At 41.2% G+C, this 15508-nt stretch overlaps 1 protein-coding gene across 3 annotated transcripts in view; it reads right to left on the bottom strand.

The window, feature by feature from the left end:
* Window positions 1-14947, bottom strand: part of SLC30A9 (solute carrier family 30 member 9) — a 75691-nt gene extending 60744 nt beyond the window's left edge. For all 3 annotated transcript variants that reach the window (XM_070397426.1, XM_070397435.1, XM_070397416.1), the window contains exons 1-2: window positions 14702-14947; window positions 1682-1849 (exon numbers count right to left, since the gene is read on the bottom strand). In XM_070397426.1, the coding sequence (XP_070253527.1) occupies window positions 1682-1849; window positions 14702-14813 (280 nt within the window). In that variant the 5' untranslated portion in view covers window positions 14814-14947. The remainder of the gene's footprint in view (window positions 1-1681; window positions 1850-14701) is intronic.
* Between the last annotated feature and the right edge of the window lie 561 nt (window positions 14948-15508).

Genomic DNA, 15508 nt, shown 5'->3' on the forward strand with positions numbered 1-15508 from the left:
GACACGGCACCAGAGTTAAGTTAGGGTTTTTCAAAATGCTGGCACGCCGAGCTCAAAAGGTTCGCCATCACTGCTTCTCACTACTTCAATCGCACTATATTACTTGTAAATTTTACCTTCTTTTTCCACTGCTCATCACACCAATACCTAATTAGGTATCATTCAGTTCCCTAATTAGATATTTCCTTATGAAAACCTTTCCTAACCACTTTCTAGTAAGCTCAGGGGCCCTTCCCAGTATGTTCCTGCAGCACACAGTATATCCCCTATCACAGGACTTACTATACAGTATTATATTTCTTTGCTTAATTTTCTGTTTTAGCAATAGACTATAAACTCAAAGAGTCATTCTCACTTGCTGCCATATGAAAAGTACTCAATAAATACTTCTTGAATAAAATAATAAAAACGTGAATAAAGGACTTTTTAATGCTGCACAGCAAACTAGACAGCCCGAACAAAATCTTTTCAAATGCATTGCTAAAGTAGCAAAAAGTTTTCTTAAGAGGGCAAAACAAAGGAAAAGCTGGGCCTCTATAGAATAAGTGAGCACACCAAAGCCAGTTTTTGCCTTAGTGATTTCTGTTGAACTTATACTTTTTGAGCTTCTACAGAACTTCATGGCTATAAGGGGCATGGGAGACCAGAGAAGAAGACTATTTCTGCTCAAGATGGAGACACTCAGAAAAAAACTGTCTGCTAACAGAAAATATTCAGGAAAAAAGCCACACACCTGGTATAACCGTGAATTAAAAATAATATACACAGAAGGGAACAACAGGGAAGCATGCCTGCCTCTACTTTCCTATTACATAGCGGGGGGGGGGAACTTCCCTGAAAACCCTAAGAATAAACCAGGCCTCATGCAAATTTGCACTCTGAATTCATGCTACCAAATGTGGTCTAAAATGTAAAGCAGAGAATTTAATATGGTCCCAAGTTGTGTTCTAGCAGCTAAAAGGCAAAAAGCAAACTCTCAATATAGGACATCTTTAATCCAGAGACATCAAATAATTCCAAGATATAGAACTGCATAGAAAATGAACAACTCTTGGTTAAAAAACACAAATATGGTATCATGAATGAAAGCAAGAAACAAAGAAAAAAGATAATATAATTGGAACCAAAAGATTTCAGATAGTATAATTTTGTCGGAATATAAAAATTTTGTTTAATGTGGCTAACTAATAAAAGTTTGAAAATATCAGGAAGAAACATGAGACTAACCAAGCAAGGTAAAAAAACAATTACTTTCTAAAAATGAAAACTATAATAATTAAAAGCCCAACATATGTATCAATCAGCAGATTAGAGGTAACTGAAGAGGTAATTAGTGAATTAGGCAGACCTAAAAAAATGATCCAGAATTCAGGCCAGAATAGAAATATAAAAATGACAGAAATAGAAATATAAAATTCAGTAAATAGAAAATATGACAGGCTTAAAGTCATGGAAAATAAAGCAAGAGGTAACATATTTCTAATGAGAGTTCCAAAAGGAGATAACAGAGAAATGGAAAGAGACAATATTTGAAGGGACAATGACAGAGAATTCCAGAATTCCAGAACTGTATAAAAATATCAATAAGATTTTTTATAGGTAAGTTCTATCAAATATTCAAGAAACAAATATTCTTAAACCATTCCAGAATACAGAATTATTTTAAAAGATTTATACATACCTGCTTCATCAAATGATGGTATTTTTTCCACTTGGAGAGTTTTTGATCCCTGCCCTTCTTTCTGAACATTCGTAGAATACAACTTTACTTGACTCAGTGTACAAAAGTATGAGTGACTACAGGGAACCATGTTTGAAAAGCTTCCAAATGTCACCAAATTCTGCCATTCTAAAAGAAAAAATTTCTTTTAATTTCAAACAAACTCACAAGGATTTTTATACCCAATAAAACGTGCCTACTATGATTAGAATGAGAACAGTTTTACAGTATAATAATAAAACTTTCATACTGCAAGATACCCAAATGTACAGTGCCAAACCACTCTCTCCACTGGAGGTGTTTCCCTGACACCTAGGTATACAATTTTGTAAAGAAAAAAATAAAGGATAATACTCCTATTTTCTCTCATTTGTAAACTTAATCACATGGAAACCTTTAAAATATATTTTAAAAATTCATACTATTCAGCTATTCTGAACTACTCATTTTATATGCTGGTTACATGTAAAAAAAAAAAAGGCATGTACTTTTCAGATATAGAAATCTTGAGGTGGGAGATCAGGAGGGCTTCCTACTCAATACTCCCATATACTATACTACTCAAAATTAAAGTGTTCTCTTTCTACTAGCTGCAGATTTATTCATTTCATAATCAATAAGTGAGTTATGGGAATTTTAATTGAGGGAATAGAATATTAATTATGAAGCATTTCAGCTGCTGCATCTGGGTTGGCTATGGGCTTTAGAGGGCTGAAATACAGAAGGAAAAAAAAATTCCACACTTGCCCTGAAGTGGTAGAAAAGCAAATCTGTCTATCTCTAGGCTCATGTGACCCTTCTCTTTTATTTTTATACTAGAGACCCAGTGCATGATATTCGTGCACTGGAAGGGTAGGGGGTCCCTCAGCCCGGCCTGCACCCTCTCCCAGTCTGGGACCCCTCACTCTTTACTACCTGCCTGCTTGCGGCTCCTTACTGCTGGGCTCGCTGCTCCTTAGTGCTGCCACGGTGGCAGGAGGAGACCACTACCACCGCTATACTTGCCAGCCGTGAGCCCAGCTTCTGGCTGAGAGGCGCTCCCTCTGTGGGAGTGAACTGACCACCAGGGGCAACTCCTGCGTTGAGCATCTGCCCCCTGGTGGTCAGTGCGCATCATAGCAACCGGTCGTTCTGCCGTAACAGTCACTTAGGCTTTTATTATATAGATGACTACTTATAATTCTTTCTAAAAGACTTCAAAACCCTGTCTAGTTATAACATATATAAGGTGTCCCCAGAAAATGTATACTCACACTTTGACTAATTGTTTTGTTAATCCTCACCTGAGGATATATATTTGTTCCCTGATTTTTAGGGAGAGTAGGAGAGAGAGGGAAAGACAGAGAAACACTGTTGTAAGAGAAACCTACCGACTGGTTGCCTCCAGTACGAGCCCTGATCTGGGAGGCAACCCAGGCCTGGGAGAAGCCTGCAACCGAGGTATGTGCCCTTGACTGGACTTGAACCTGAGACCTTTTGGTCCACAGGCCGATGCTTTATCCACTGAGTCAAACTGGCTAGAGCCACTCTGAATAATTATAAAGACAGTGTTTATTACATTTCATTTTCAAAATTGAGCTATCAGTTGATAAAGTGTGTATACATTTTTCTGGGACCCTCTGTATTTTCTAAAGGTTTAGGTGTATTAATGAAATTATATCATGAGATAATTGTTTTTCCAAGAGTGGCTGGTTAAGTATTTAAGAGTTAAGACTTTTCTAAATGCTTAATAATGATCTTACAAAATATAAGTTCATATATGTACATGTGCAGATATATGCCTTCTGAAATGAAAATAATATTTTCTTAATGGCTCAGCAAATTCATCAGGAACATAAATTGTTGGAAGCTACCCATTGTCTTCACTATCAGAAAAGTGTAAACAAGGAACACAGAAGGCTCGTGAACCTAGAGCTCTGGCAAGGGCCAGAGCTATGCACTGATTGTTTAGTCGAGACAATGGTGGCTCAAGCAATTTCCTGACCAAATAGTCTAAAAGTAAATGTTTACTAATATTTACTGACCTTTAAGATAGTCAGTCTGTTACCGGAATTGCCTGCCTAAGGGCAATATGTGTATCCAAAACTGAATAAAAGGTTGGCAGGGCCTGGGCACCAGTGAAGTCCTTCCCCTTGCATTGGACTCTCCACCTGCCCCCCCATTATTTCCAAATTATTAGTTCTTGTCTTGTCATTTGCCCGCGGCCTTTCTCCAGATCCCAAACCCTAAGCCATGCGGGACGTGGCACCTCACAATAAATTACTGTAAATGTTGAAGATAATTTGAAAAGCATGAGGAACAGAGGCAGCATAAGTATTCACTCAAGTTTCAGGCTTGGAACTTATATGCTTTAAAAACTTCTTAATGTCAACTTACTTTTTCATTTGGCAAATAACTGTTGAAGGCTCAATATAGTTTTGGTCATTTGCCTCTATTTCTTAAAGGCTGAGAAAAGCAAATATAACAGTGTATCTTCTTGCACATTAAAATATGTAGGCTACCAGCAAAATCAGTGAAGCAAAGGCTAAAGCAAATCCTCCCAAGAAACCCATCCTCCAGGAAAGCATCTTCACAGCGGGCCAATAGTGTCATCTTGTCAGCCCTATTCGAAATATCTTTTGTGATTATTACCAACAAAGACAATAAGCCACAACACCTTTTTTTCCCCACCCACTGATGAAATGCTTTTATAGAGACTGCACTAAGGTGTTGAAAGAGGGATTACTCCACAATCTAAAATCCTTCTTTAGGAGATAACGTTTCCATGATTTGATCCTCGAGGGTTTTTTCCTCCTTAGATTTTAACCCTTTGCACTCCGCTGTCCCCTCTCAGGGGACATCGGAATTCTAGCATATCACTCGGATGTCCCCTCTCAGGGGACATTGCAGTTTATTAGTGATTACAGGGAATTGAGTTATTTCAACGCAACTTTTTGAGACATGCATGTTTCCCTGAAGTTTTATCTTGAAATGGCACAAGAAATTAAATCAAAATATCGTAAAATTACTAAGATATATACAAGAAATGTCAGCAGGTTTTCTGTCGGATTAAACAATAAACTACATATTCCCGATGTGGGACAAAGAAAACGGGACTGCATTGTGTGTTCTAACAGGAAAACACCTGGTGGCAGGCGTCAAACCACTTATTACTGTCAAACATGCACTAATCAGCCTGCAATGCATATTGGGGAGCGTTACAAAACTTATCATACTGTACAAAATTATAAACAATAAAATATTGGTTTTTTTGCAAATATACATTCCTTGATGTCACCCAATTCATATAAGTCCAATATCATTATAATACGTTACTTGGTTCCAAAATTATACTAAATAATACGAGGGTCTGTAAATGCATGTTTCCGCCGCAAAGTAGCGTCGAGTAGCTGGTAGCCAATGTCCAGAATGGTTCGGAGTGCAAAGGGTTAAAACATTTTATTATAGAAACTAGAGGCCCGGTGCACAAAAATTTGTGCGGGGGGGGGGGGGGTCCCTCAGCCCGGCCTGTGCCCTCTCACAGTCTGGGACCCTTCGGGGGGTGACCACCTGCTGGCTTAGGCCCGCTCCCAGACATCCCTCTGGCAGCCCAGGAGCCCTCGGGGGATGTCCACTTGCCAGCAGGGAGCAGGCCTAAGCTGCAGTCAGACATCCTTAGCGCTGCTGAGGAGGCGGGAGAGGCTCCCACCACCACCACTGTACTGGCAGCCATCAGCCTGGCTTGTGGCTGAGCAGAACTCCCACTGTGGAAGCGCACTGACCACCAGGGGGCATCTCCTGCATTGAGTGTCTGGCCCCTGGTGGTCAGTGTGCTCCCACAGTGGGAGTGTGTCATAGTGACCAGTCATCCCCAGTCATTCTGCTGTTAGGGTCAATTTGCACATTTCCCTTTTATTATATAGGATAGAGGCTTGGTGCACGGGTGAGGCCAGCTGGTTTGCCCTGAAGGGTGTCCTGGATCAGGGTGGGGCCCCGCTGGGGTTCCTGGCCAGCCTAGGTGAGGGGCTGATGGGTGTTTGCAGGCTGGTCACACCCCCTTCAGGGTGGGGGTCCCCATTGGGGTGCCTGGCCAGCCTGGGTGAGGGGCTGATGGCTATTTGCAGCTGGTCACACCCCCTTCAAGGTGGGGGTCCCCACTGAGGTGCCTGGCCAGCCTGGGTGAGAAGCTGATGGCTGTTTGCAGGCTGGTCAAGCCCCCTGACCCGAGTGGGGACCCTTACCCCATGGAGGTTTGGCCAGCCTGGGTGAGGAGCTGGTGGCTGTTTTCAGGCTGGCCACACCCCCTTTAGGGTGGGGGGTCCCCACTGAGTTGCCTGGCCAGTCTGGGTTGCCTGGCCAGTCTGGGTAAGGGGTTGGGGGCCATTTTCAGACTGGCCAAGCTCCCCGGGCGACAGAAGCTCCCAGCCTCTTTCTTTTTTTTTTTTATTCTGGGATTTATTTACCTTCTATAATTAAAACTTTGTAGCCTGGAGTGGAGCTCAGAGCTGGCCAGGGCCGGCACGAGGGAAGCTTGGCTTCCTCCATCGCCAGGGGCAACGCAAGGCTCCAGCTCCGTGGTCACGGCCCGCTGAAAGCAGGTATCTGGGGTTTATTTATCTTCTATAATTGAACTATTGCTTTGAGTGGAGCTCAGAGCCGGCAGTGGCAGGCAGGAAGCTTGGCTTCCTCCATCATTGGGGCAACCAAGCCTCCTGCTCGCTCCAGCTCTGTGGCTGCCAGGTGCCATCTTGGTTGGGTTAATTTGCATATAGTCACTCTGATTGGCTGGTGGGCATGGCTTAAGGCATAGCGAAGGTATGGTCAATTTGCATGTTTGTCTTTTATTAGTTTAGATTTTCAAACATATGCAAAGGTAGAAAAAGCTGTACAATAAATGTCTACATACTTAATGCCCACCTTCAATAAGTATCAACTCATAGTCAACCTTGTCTCATCTCTATCTATACCAGTATCTCCTCACCTCCATTTTAATTGATGCAAAACTCAGACATAAAATAATCTGTAATAATAAAAATGTAATATGCTAATTAGACCAGACTTCCTTCTGGATGTCCTTCTGAATGAAGCCATGGAGGCAGGGGCCGAGACAGTGGAGGCAGAGGCGGTGACAGCCACCGTGGCAGGAGTCAAGCCTCTTGCATGAATTTTGTGCATCGGGTCTCTAGTTTCATTCATAAACATTTCAGTATGAATTCTTAGAAACAAGAACTTTTAAAAGTAAAAACTAATAACAATTTCTTAATATCATCAAATACCATCAATTTCCAATTTCGTTGTTATAGGTATTATAATTTTTGTGTGTGTGAACAGATCCTAACAGGGTCCACAAACTGTTACTGACAGACACCTTTTAAGTCTCTTTTAAGCTACAGTATGTCTTTTTTTTTTTTTTTAAGAGTTTTTATATTGAAGAGACCAAGTTGTTTGTCCTAAAATTTTGTTTTGGTAGTATTCCAGTCTAAATTTTGCTGATTTAATTCCCTGTATAGTTTATCATGTTCTATAAATTGTCTAAAGACTTTATCTAGGCCTGGTATCTTAGTTAAAGCATCATCCTGATACACCAAGGTTGCTGGTTCAATCCCCATCAGGGCACACACAGGAAACCAATGAATGCATAAATTAATGGAAAACAAATTGATGTTTCTCTCCCTCTCTCTCTAAACATCAATAAAAAACAAAGGCTTTATCCAAATTCTGGTTCTTTTTATTACGGCAACACTACTTGTTCGGTAGTGATGAGTTCTTTCATCAGGAGCCACATAATATTTGATTGTCTATCTGTGACAGTATATGCTGTTGTTCAAAGCCTAGAACCATTTACTCATTAGGTGGTTACAAAATGGTGATAATTTAATTTTTCACTTCTTCATTATTATTCGAATACTTCTACAAAGAGAACGTTCCCTTCATTTATTTGGTTATTCAGCAGTATAGTTCATATAGGAAAATCAAGCTAAATAATTAACTCTTCCCCTTATTTTTTAGTTCTCAAAATAATGAGTTCATTACCATCCTGCAGTAGTGACAATTAATTTCTGTGTGTGCATGTACTGTTATGATTTCACAGATTTAAACATTATTTGATGTATTTTAATCCATTTTAGTCATTATCTTGATTAATGCTCAAACTGTCCAATTTTTGGCTGGTATTCTATTCAAATTGACACCTGTGTCCTTTTGGCACTATCCTAGTAATCTTCGATAGCTTCCTTGCCAGCTGTTTTGAAAAGTCCTTAATTTTTAACTTCAGGAAAATTTCAGGTATCAGCAACTTTAAAAGTACACATTTGGGCCTTGGCTTCTGTGGCTCAGTTGGTTGAGCATTATCCCGTGCACTGAAAGGTCACTGGTTAGGTTCCGGGTCAGGGCACACACCCAGGTTGTGGGTTCAATTCCTGGTTGGGATGCATACGGAAGGCAACCAAGCGATGTTTCTCTCTCACAATGATGTTTCTCTCTCTCTCTCTCTCTCAAATCAATAAAAACATTAAAAATTTGTGGCATTAAAATTTTACACAATTAAAAAATTACACAAAACTTACAGAATGCATTACTACCTTTAACAGTTTATATTCTAAAAAATACACAGGACCACACTTGAGTCAATAAGCAAATATAATATCTCACACACAGTAGTAAAAACACAAACATCTGTCAAATAAATGATTGAGTACATTAATTAATTCTAGGCGGCAGAAAAATATTATCCACCATAACACCCTTTCTTCAAGATGACTTTTTTTTTTTAATATATTTTATTGATTTTTCACAGAGAGGAAGGGAGGGAGATAGAGAGTTAGAAACATCGATCAGCTGCCTCCTGCACATCTCCTACTGGGGATGTGCCCGCAACCCAGGTACATGCCCTTGACCGGAATCGAACCTGGGACCCCTCAGTCCGCAGGCCGACGCTCTATCCACTGAGCCAAACCGGTTTTGGCCAAGATGACTTCTAAAATAAGCTACATACAGAAGATCAGTCTTAAGTTTGGTGCTCACTCTTCTGCAGGTCTAGACAAGGACCTTCTTTTTGCTGTACAAATAAGGGCAGTTTCTTCATCAAGACTGCAAAGCTACTGGTATTTTTATCAGTATGGTCATAACAATTACTCTTCTCTGCTTTTATTTTACTGTAGCTCTGTAGCTCCTAATGACCACTGCTACTGATCACCATTTGTCATCTCTCTCCAACCTGGTTTGTCATCTACCACTTACTCTGGCTTTCAGAGGAAATTTAGCCTTCTTTTTCAGACTACAACAACAAACAACACAAGAAACACTTTTTCTCCCATGTAAACTGACATACTGTACATGTTGCTTAGGGAGTAACAATAACTAAAAACAAACAGAATCAGAGTCAAATGTGCACCCTGTCTTTCAGAGGTCAGTCTCATTATTTAAGAAACGATTTCAGTAGTTTTTCCCCAAAATTTCTAAAGCACTGACATACTGAAAACTAAGTCATGGTTACTAAATCACTTAATTTCAAAGAGGTTAGTGATTGTGAATTTAAAATAAGACAATAAGTAGAACAGCACAGCAAAAGCTTGCTAGGCCTGTATAATATACTATTATTATATAGAATGCAAAAACTGTGCAAAAACTGTTCTTCATGGTATTATTTATTATAGCAAAAACTAGAAACAACTTAAATGTTCCCCAAGAGAATGATTACATTATCAGACATCCCTGTATTTTCATTGTGTATTCATCAAAACCTTTTAATAACATGTAAAAATACTCATGCTATAATGTATTTATAGGAGACAAAAGAATAAAGTCTGAATTCAACTATTACAAATGTTACTGGTAAAATATTTGGATTCTGCATAACTTTTTCTCCATACTTTTCTGTATTTTCAAAAAAATCCCTAAATTTTTAAAAACTAAAAATATTATCATTGCTCGATTACTTTTAGTATTATTAGTGCTAATATTAACACACTACCTCTAGTTTACTTTTATGCTTTCAGCCAAGGCAAAAATGCAGAGAAATCTCTTTTATGCCTAATCAGCTAACAAGCAAGCAAAAGTGTGACTTTGACCGGGTAGCTCAACCTAAAAGACTAGTGCTGATTTGATTTTTCTCCAAAATAGAGTAAGCAATAGGAAATCCTTTTGTTTTTTCAAGTAAAGAATATGAGATGCTGGCAACTTCCTGCATTGCTTCTTGGCATACATCTCTATTGCCTTGCTTTATTCTTGTTAATATTTGCTTTAAAAAAGTAAAAACAGTAACAGGAAAGCTAGAGTCCCAGACCAGCACATGTAATGAAACAGTCCCTGCTGGCTACTTTCTTGCACAACACTTATGTTTTCTCATTCCTAGTGTCTGCCCAATAAAGGTGAAAACTGTATCTCTTGTTCAGCATTACACCATAGTAACTATAATGTCGAGCACCTCTATATTAATTTTTACTCACAAAAACTCTATGAAGAACATACTCATTTTACAGTTATAAATCCTATCATTAACTTGAACTACACAGAATCATGCTGTCAGTCTGCCAAAATGGTCTTTATAATTGTCAATGTTCCTATTAGTTATTTAAGGGAGGGAGTTCTGGGGACAAAAGTTAAATTGTTAAAATCCCTACTCTACTTTTCTTATGGTAGTAAATATGAGCACATTACAGATAGGAATAAAATACAAAGCTTTAATTTCTATATTTTTATTTAAAAACTTTCATTAATCTCAGTTTTAAGCAAAAGCATGTGTCTGTTCATTTGATATGCAGTACTTAAAGGAGCATCCTCTGACCTCAAATTTTGGTCAAATTTTGTATAAATATATGAAAAAATAAGCTCTAGCTGGTTTGTCTCAGTGGATAGAGCATCAGCCTGTGGACTGAAGGATCTCAGGTTCGATTCCGGTCAAGGGCACATGCCTGGGTTGTGGGCTTGATCCCTAATAGGAGACGTGCAAGAGGCAGCCAATCAATGATTCTCTCTCATCATTGACGCTTCTATCTCTTTCCCTCTCCCTTCCTCTGTGAAATTAATAAAGATATATTTTTTTAAAACTTAAGTGCTCTATGCAAAGCCAAAGAAGCTTAAAACAAAAAGGATATATTCACTATAGAAACTAAGTAACATCTTATTATTTAAAAGTATATGTTTATTGTAGATCATTTGAAAAACACAAAGCTAAAAAATTTTTCTAGAGAAACTCAGTTAACATCGCAATATATTTTCTTACTAAATTTTTTTCTAATTTTAACTAATAGTACAAGAGCATTTTTCTATGTCACTAAATATTCTAAATTATTACTTTAAAAAATGGTTGCATATATCACCAGCCCATAATAAATTTACTATAATAATATTTCAGTTTCTAATTATAACTATGTTACCAATTTATTACTATGAATAATGACCTTATGCACACACTTTAATACATACCTGATTATTCCATTAAAGTAAATCCCTTTAAGTAGAATTGCTGGATCAGAAGGCATAAACCTTTAAAGTTTTTTTTTTTAATTATTTTTATTGATTTCAGAGAGGAAGGGAGAGGGAGAGATAGAAACATCAATGATGAGAGAGAACCATCGATTGGCTGCCTCCTGCAGATCCCACACTGGGGATCGAGCCTGCGTCCCAGGCATGTGCCCGCAACCAGAATCGAACCTGGGACCCTCAGTCTACAGGCCGACGCTCTATCCACTGAGCCAAACCAGCTAGGGCTAAAGTTGTTTTGATACAAAGAATAACTGACCTATAAAACACTGTTCAACTATATGTCTCAATCAGTAGTAAGAGAGTTCCTGCTTTCCTGCAGTCTCAATATGAGGCATCATTATGAAAAACTTAGCCAACACAGCCAGGCAATGAGTACTAAATCCTTTAAACTTATGGTTCTATGTTTATTAGTGAGTATACAAGATTTTTGCATTTTTTTTTTTTTTTGGCCACTTGAACTCTTTGCCCACTTTTCTACTGAAATGTACATTGGTTTGTAAAAATTCTTTTTAAATTAGGGATACTAACTCTAACTGCACTATCCAATAGAGTAGTCACTGTTCATTGAGCACTTGAAATGTGGCTACTCTGAACTAAGAGGTGCTGTAAGTGTAAGATACACACTGGACTTCAACAATTTAGTACAAAAAGATAATGTAGCCCTAGCCGGTTTGGTTCAGTAGATAGAGCGTCGGCCTGTGGACTGAAGGGTCTACATGCCTGGGTTGTGGGCTCGGTCCCCAGTAAGGGGTGTGCAGAAGGCGGCCAATCAATGATTCCCGCTCATCATTGATGTTTCTATCTCTCTCTTCCTCTCCCTTCCTCTCTGAAATCAATAAAAATATTTTTTAAAAAGATAATGTAAAATACCTCAATAATTTTTATATTGATTACATGTTGAAATATTTTGAATATACTGGATAAAATAAAGTTAATTTCTTCTCTTTATTTTTTAAAATATGGCTATCAGGTAACTGAAAATTACATACATGACTCACATATTTCTTTTGGACAGTACTGCTCTAGAATACTGTTTTCCTTTCACCTTTAAATATTTTCCAGGTTAGTTTGACAGTTATTTCTCACTTTAAGTATGCAAATGAAGCAACTGTTTCCCTCAAGGTTTTCTCCTCTCCTTACTCTTCATACGTTTTTCCCAACCCCATATTCTCCCACACAAGAATTTTATAAGCATACACTAAACTTTATTTCTTGACAAAAAGTATGTTTTTAGAATTTTTCCCAAAAGTTCTTCAAATACTGTTTTCTTCTTACACTTAAACAGTACTCTTTTCCTAAAATTATTTTTAAATTTTACCATACTTATGGTAGCCCTTTTAAAACAGTTTCAGTACTACTGAAACTAAATTTTCACAAACAAGGTTATTTTTAAAACCCACTAAGTGTTTTTAAGTGTGAAAACACATTTTAATAATAAACATTCCAAAGAACTCTGCCAAGTCATTCTGACTGGTGAGATAGGAAATTATTATTTATGGTTCCCAGATGATAAGAGAACATAATTTTTGACATGACAGTTACAGAGAATAGAATTACATATTACACTATTTCAACTCCTTTTAACCAACATTTAAAGGGCGGTTTTGCCTAAATTCAATAGCCACTACAGCTAATTTAAATGCAAAGTACAGAAATTATGTGGTCAATAGAAGCAATGCTACAAAGTTTACTTGGGTATTTTTTGTTGTTCTTCATCCTCACCGGGGATATTTTTCCATTAACTTTTAGACAGTGGAAGGGAGAGGGAGAGGCAGAAAGAGAAACATCAATGTCAGAAAGACACATCGATTGGTTGCCTCCTGCAGGGGCCTGGTGGGGACTGAGCCTGCAACTGAGTTATGTGCCCTTGACTGGAATCCAACCCGGGGCACTTCAGTCTGCAGGCCGGTGCTCTAACCACTGAGCAAAACCTGCTCGGGCTTATTTGGGTATTTTAAAGTGAGTATAACCAAATGATTCATCCTGCTCATAAGAGAATCAGGTATATTGCCAATATAAAAAACTCAACAATTATACTTTCCATCACCACCAAAAAGCCTCAAGAACATTTCCGAAAATTTAAGAGACCACTTTTACATTTATTGCCAATAAAAAAACACAAATGTATTATTTGCACAGCATAGGCGTTACCAGAGCTTGTATTATACACTAGTGGCCCAGTGCACGAAATTCGTGCATGGGGTGAGGGGCCCCTCAGCCCAGCCTGCACTCTCTCCAATCTGGGACCCCTCAGGGGATGTCCGACTGCCGGTTTAGGCCCGATCCCACAAGGACTGCTGGCTCTTAACCACTCACCTGCCTGCCTGATCATCCCTAACCACTCTGCCTGCCAGCCTGCTCGCCCCCCAACTGCCCCCCCTCTGGCCTTATTGCCCTCAACTTCCCCCGCCCCCCACGGGCCTGATCGCCCCCCAACTGCCCTCCCCTCCTGGCTTGATTGCCCCTAACCGCCTCTGCCTCTGCCCGGCCACCATGGCTTTGTCCAAAAGGACATCCAGAAGGTCTCCCAGTCTAATTAGCCTATTATCCTTTTATCAGTATAGATTTGAATAACTTGACTACAAATTCTATTGCCAGGTCACAAACATCCTACAAGTGTTTCAAACATGAATTTTTGAAAAATGTTTCTGCAAATACTGTTTGCATCCTCGGGAATCTGGAGGATTAGATTAAGGGTGGGTTTGGTTCAGTCTCCGCCCTCATTGTTTCTATCTCAGTTTTCAAGTGTCACGCTATGGCTGGCCAATCTATGGCCAAAAGCGAGGTAAACCCGATTAAAACTTACAAGCTCAAAGCTATTTTGGAAACGATCGGCCAATCTGAATTAGAAATGAATGTTGAAGTAGAGGGATAAAAATTACAGCCCCGGTAGATACTTTTTCACCAAAAGGATTGTTGAACGGAACTGAAGCGTTCTTTTGTTTTTCCGCCAAAAATTGGGCTCAATTCAATGACGGTGAGATGGCCATAGCCTCATACTTCTGAATGACTCGCAAATGTCAAATTGCAACCCCGCGCGCCTTCATCCTTGTAGGAAATGTAAGAAAACAGGCTGGGAATACGAGACAGGAGCCGGGCAGGAAAACCTATTCCGCTACAACGCAGGTGAGTCGGGGAGCTCGAAAGCCCTGGAAGTCTGAGGAGCCGGTCACTTCCCACGAGGCTGCCTGGGGGTGCCAGGAGAGCGGTCACTGCCGGCACCGCGATGTGCACTCAATGCTTGATTAGCTGCAAAGCGGGCGGCTTCAAGGTGGCGACCCTGTCCGCAAGCTCTGCGAGCCCTGACCAGTGCTAGGACCGGAGGCGACACCAGGGTCACCAAGGCCGGTCAGGAGCCCCCCTGGCGGGCGGGCCCCTCTGCAGAGGCGGAGACCCGAAAGGCTGGGGGCTGGGGGAGGGCTCGCGGGCGCGCGGCCGGAGGAGAGGCGCCCAGCTCCGCCTGCTCCTCCAGCCCGGCTTCCGCGGAACCGGCGGCCGCCGGGGCGCGACACTCACCCTGGAGCCCGCCGGAGCCGCGGGCCGCCGCCCCGCCGCGCAGACGGAGCCGGCACAGGGAGGCCCAGCCCCGTCCGTGGGCCGCAGCGGCGGCGGCCAAGCCCGGCAACATCCTGGCGGGGCAGAGGCCCCTACTCGGACTGCGTCTCCTGCCGCCGCGCCACCAGCGGCACCAGCGGACTCCATAGACCGGGTACCGGCGAGCGACGACGCCTGCGCCGCCACCGGCGGCTTCAGGGACCCGGAAGTGGCGACGTCATTTATTAACGCCGGCGCGGACGCAGAGGAAGTGACGTCACGCGGAGCGCGAACCGCGAGGTTCTGAGTCGAGGCACCTGGACTGGGCTGCTGTGGGGAGGGCGTGGCTGCAGGTGAATTTGGGTGTGTATTTTTTTTTTTTTTAATGTATCTTATTGTTGAAAGTATCACAGATGTCCCCTTTTCTGCCCATTGACCCCTCCACCCCAGCCCCGCCCCCCGGGTGTGTTCTTGTCTCCTCCGCGCCTGCACGTTCACTCCTTGCCTTGAAATCGTCGCCTAAGTTGTGGACGTTCTTAACAGTCAAGAAAGCCTGAGAGAAGTGGCAGCCTGTGGGGCTTTTGCTTGCTTTTTTACTTTTTTCCGAACTCGAGACCCGGGCCAGGTGTTGTAGGTGGGAAGGAAGGTGGGGAGGAAGGACGGACGGACGCTGGTCTTCTGATTCTCCCTCCCGTGCCTTCCCGGGTAAGTCCCAGAGGAGGCCGGCTTGTCTTCGGTGCTGCCCGAACCTCCACCGGACCCCGTCGTTCTTCGCCTGTAATGCCTGTT

Source organism: Myotis yumanensis, unplaced genomic scaffold, assembly GCF_028538775.1.
Source record: "Myotis yumanensis isolate MYYU_CA2020_CCGP unplaced genomic scaffold, mMyoYum1.0.hap1 SCAF_1, whole genome shotgun sequence".
NCBI classification, from domain to species: Eukaryota; Metazoa; Chordata; class Mammalia; order Chiroptera; family Vespertilionidae; genus Myotis; species Myotis yumanensis.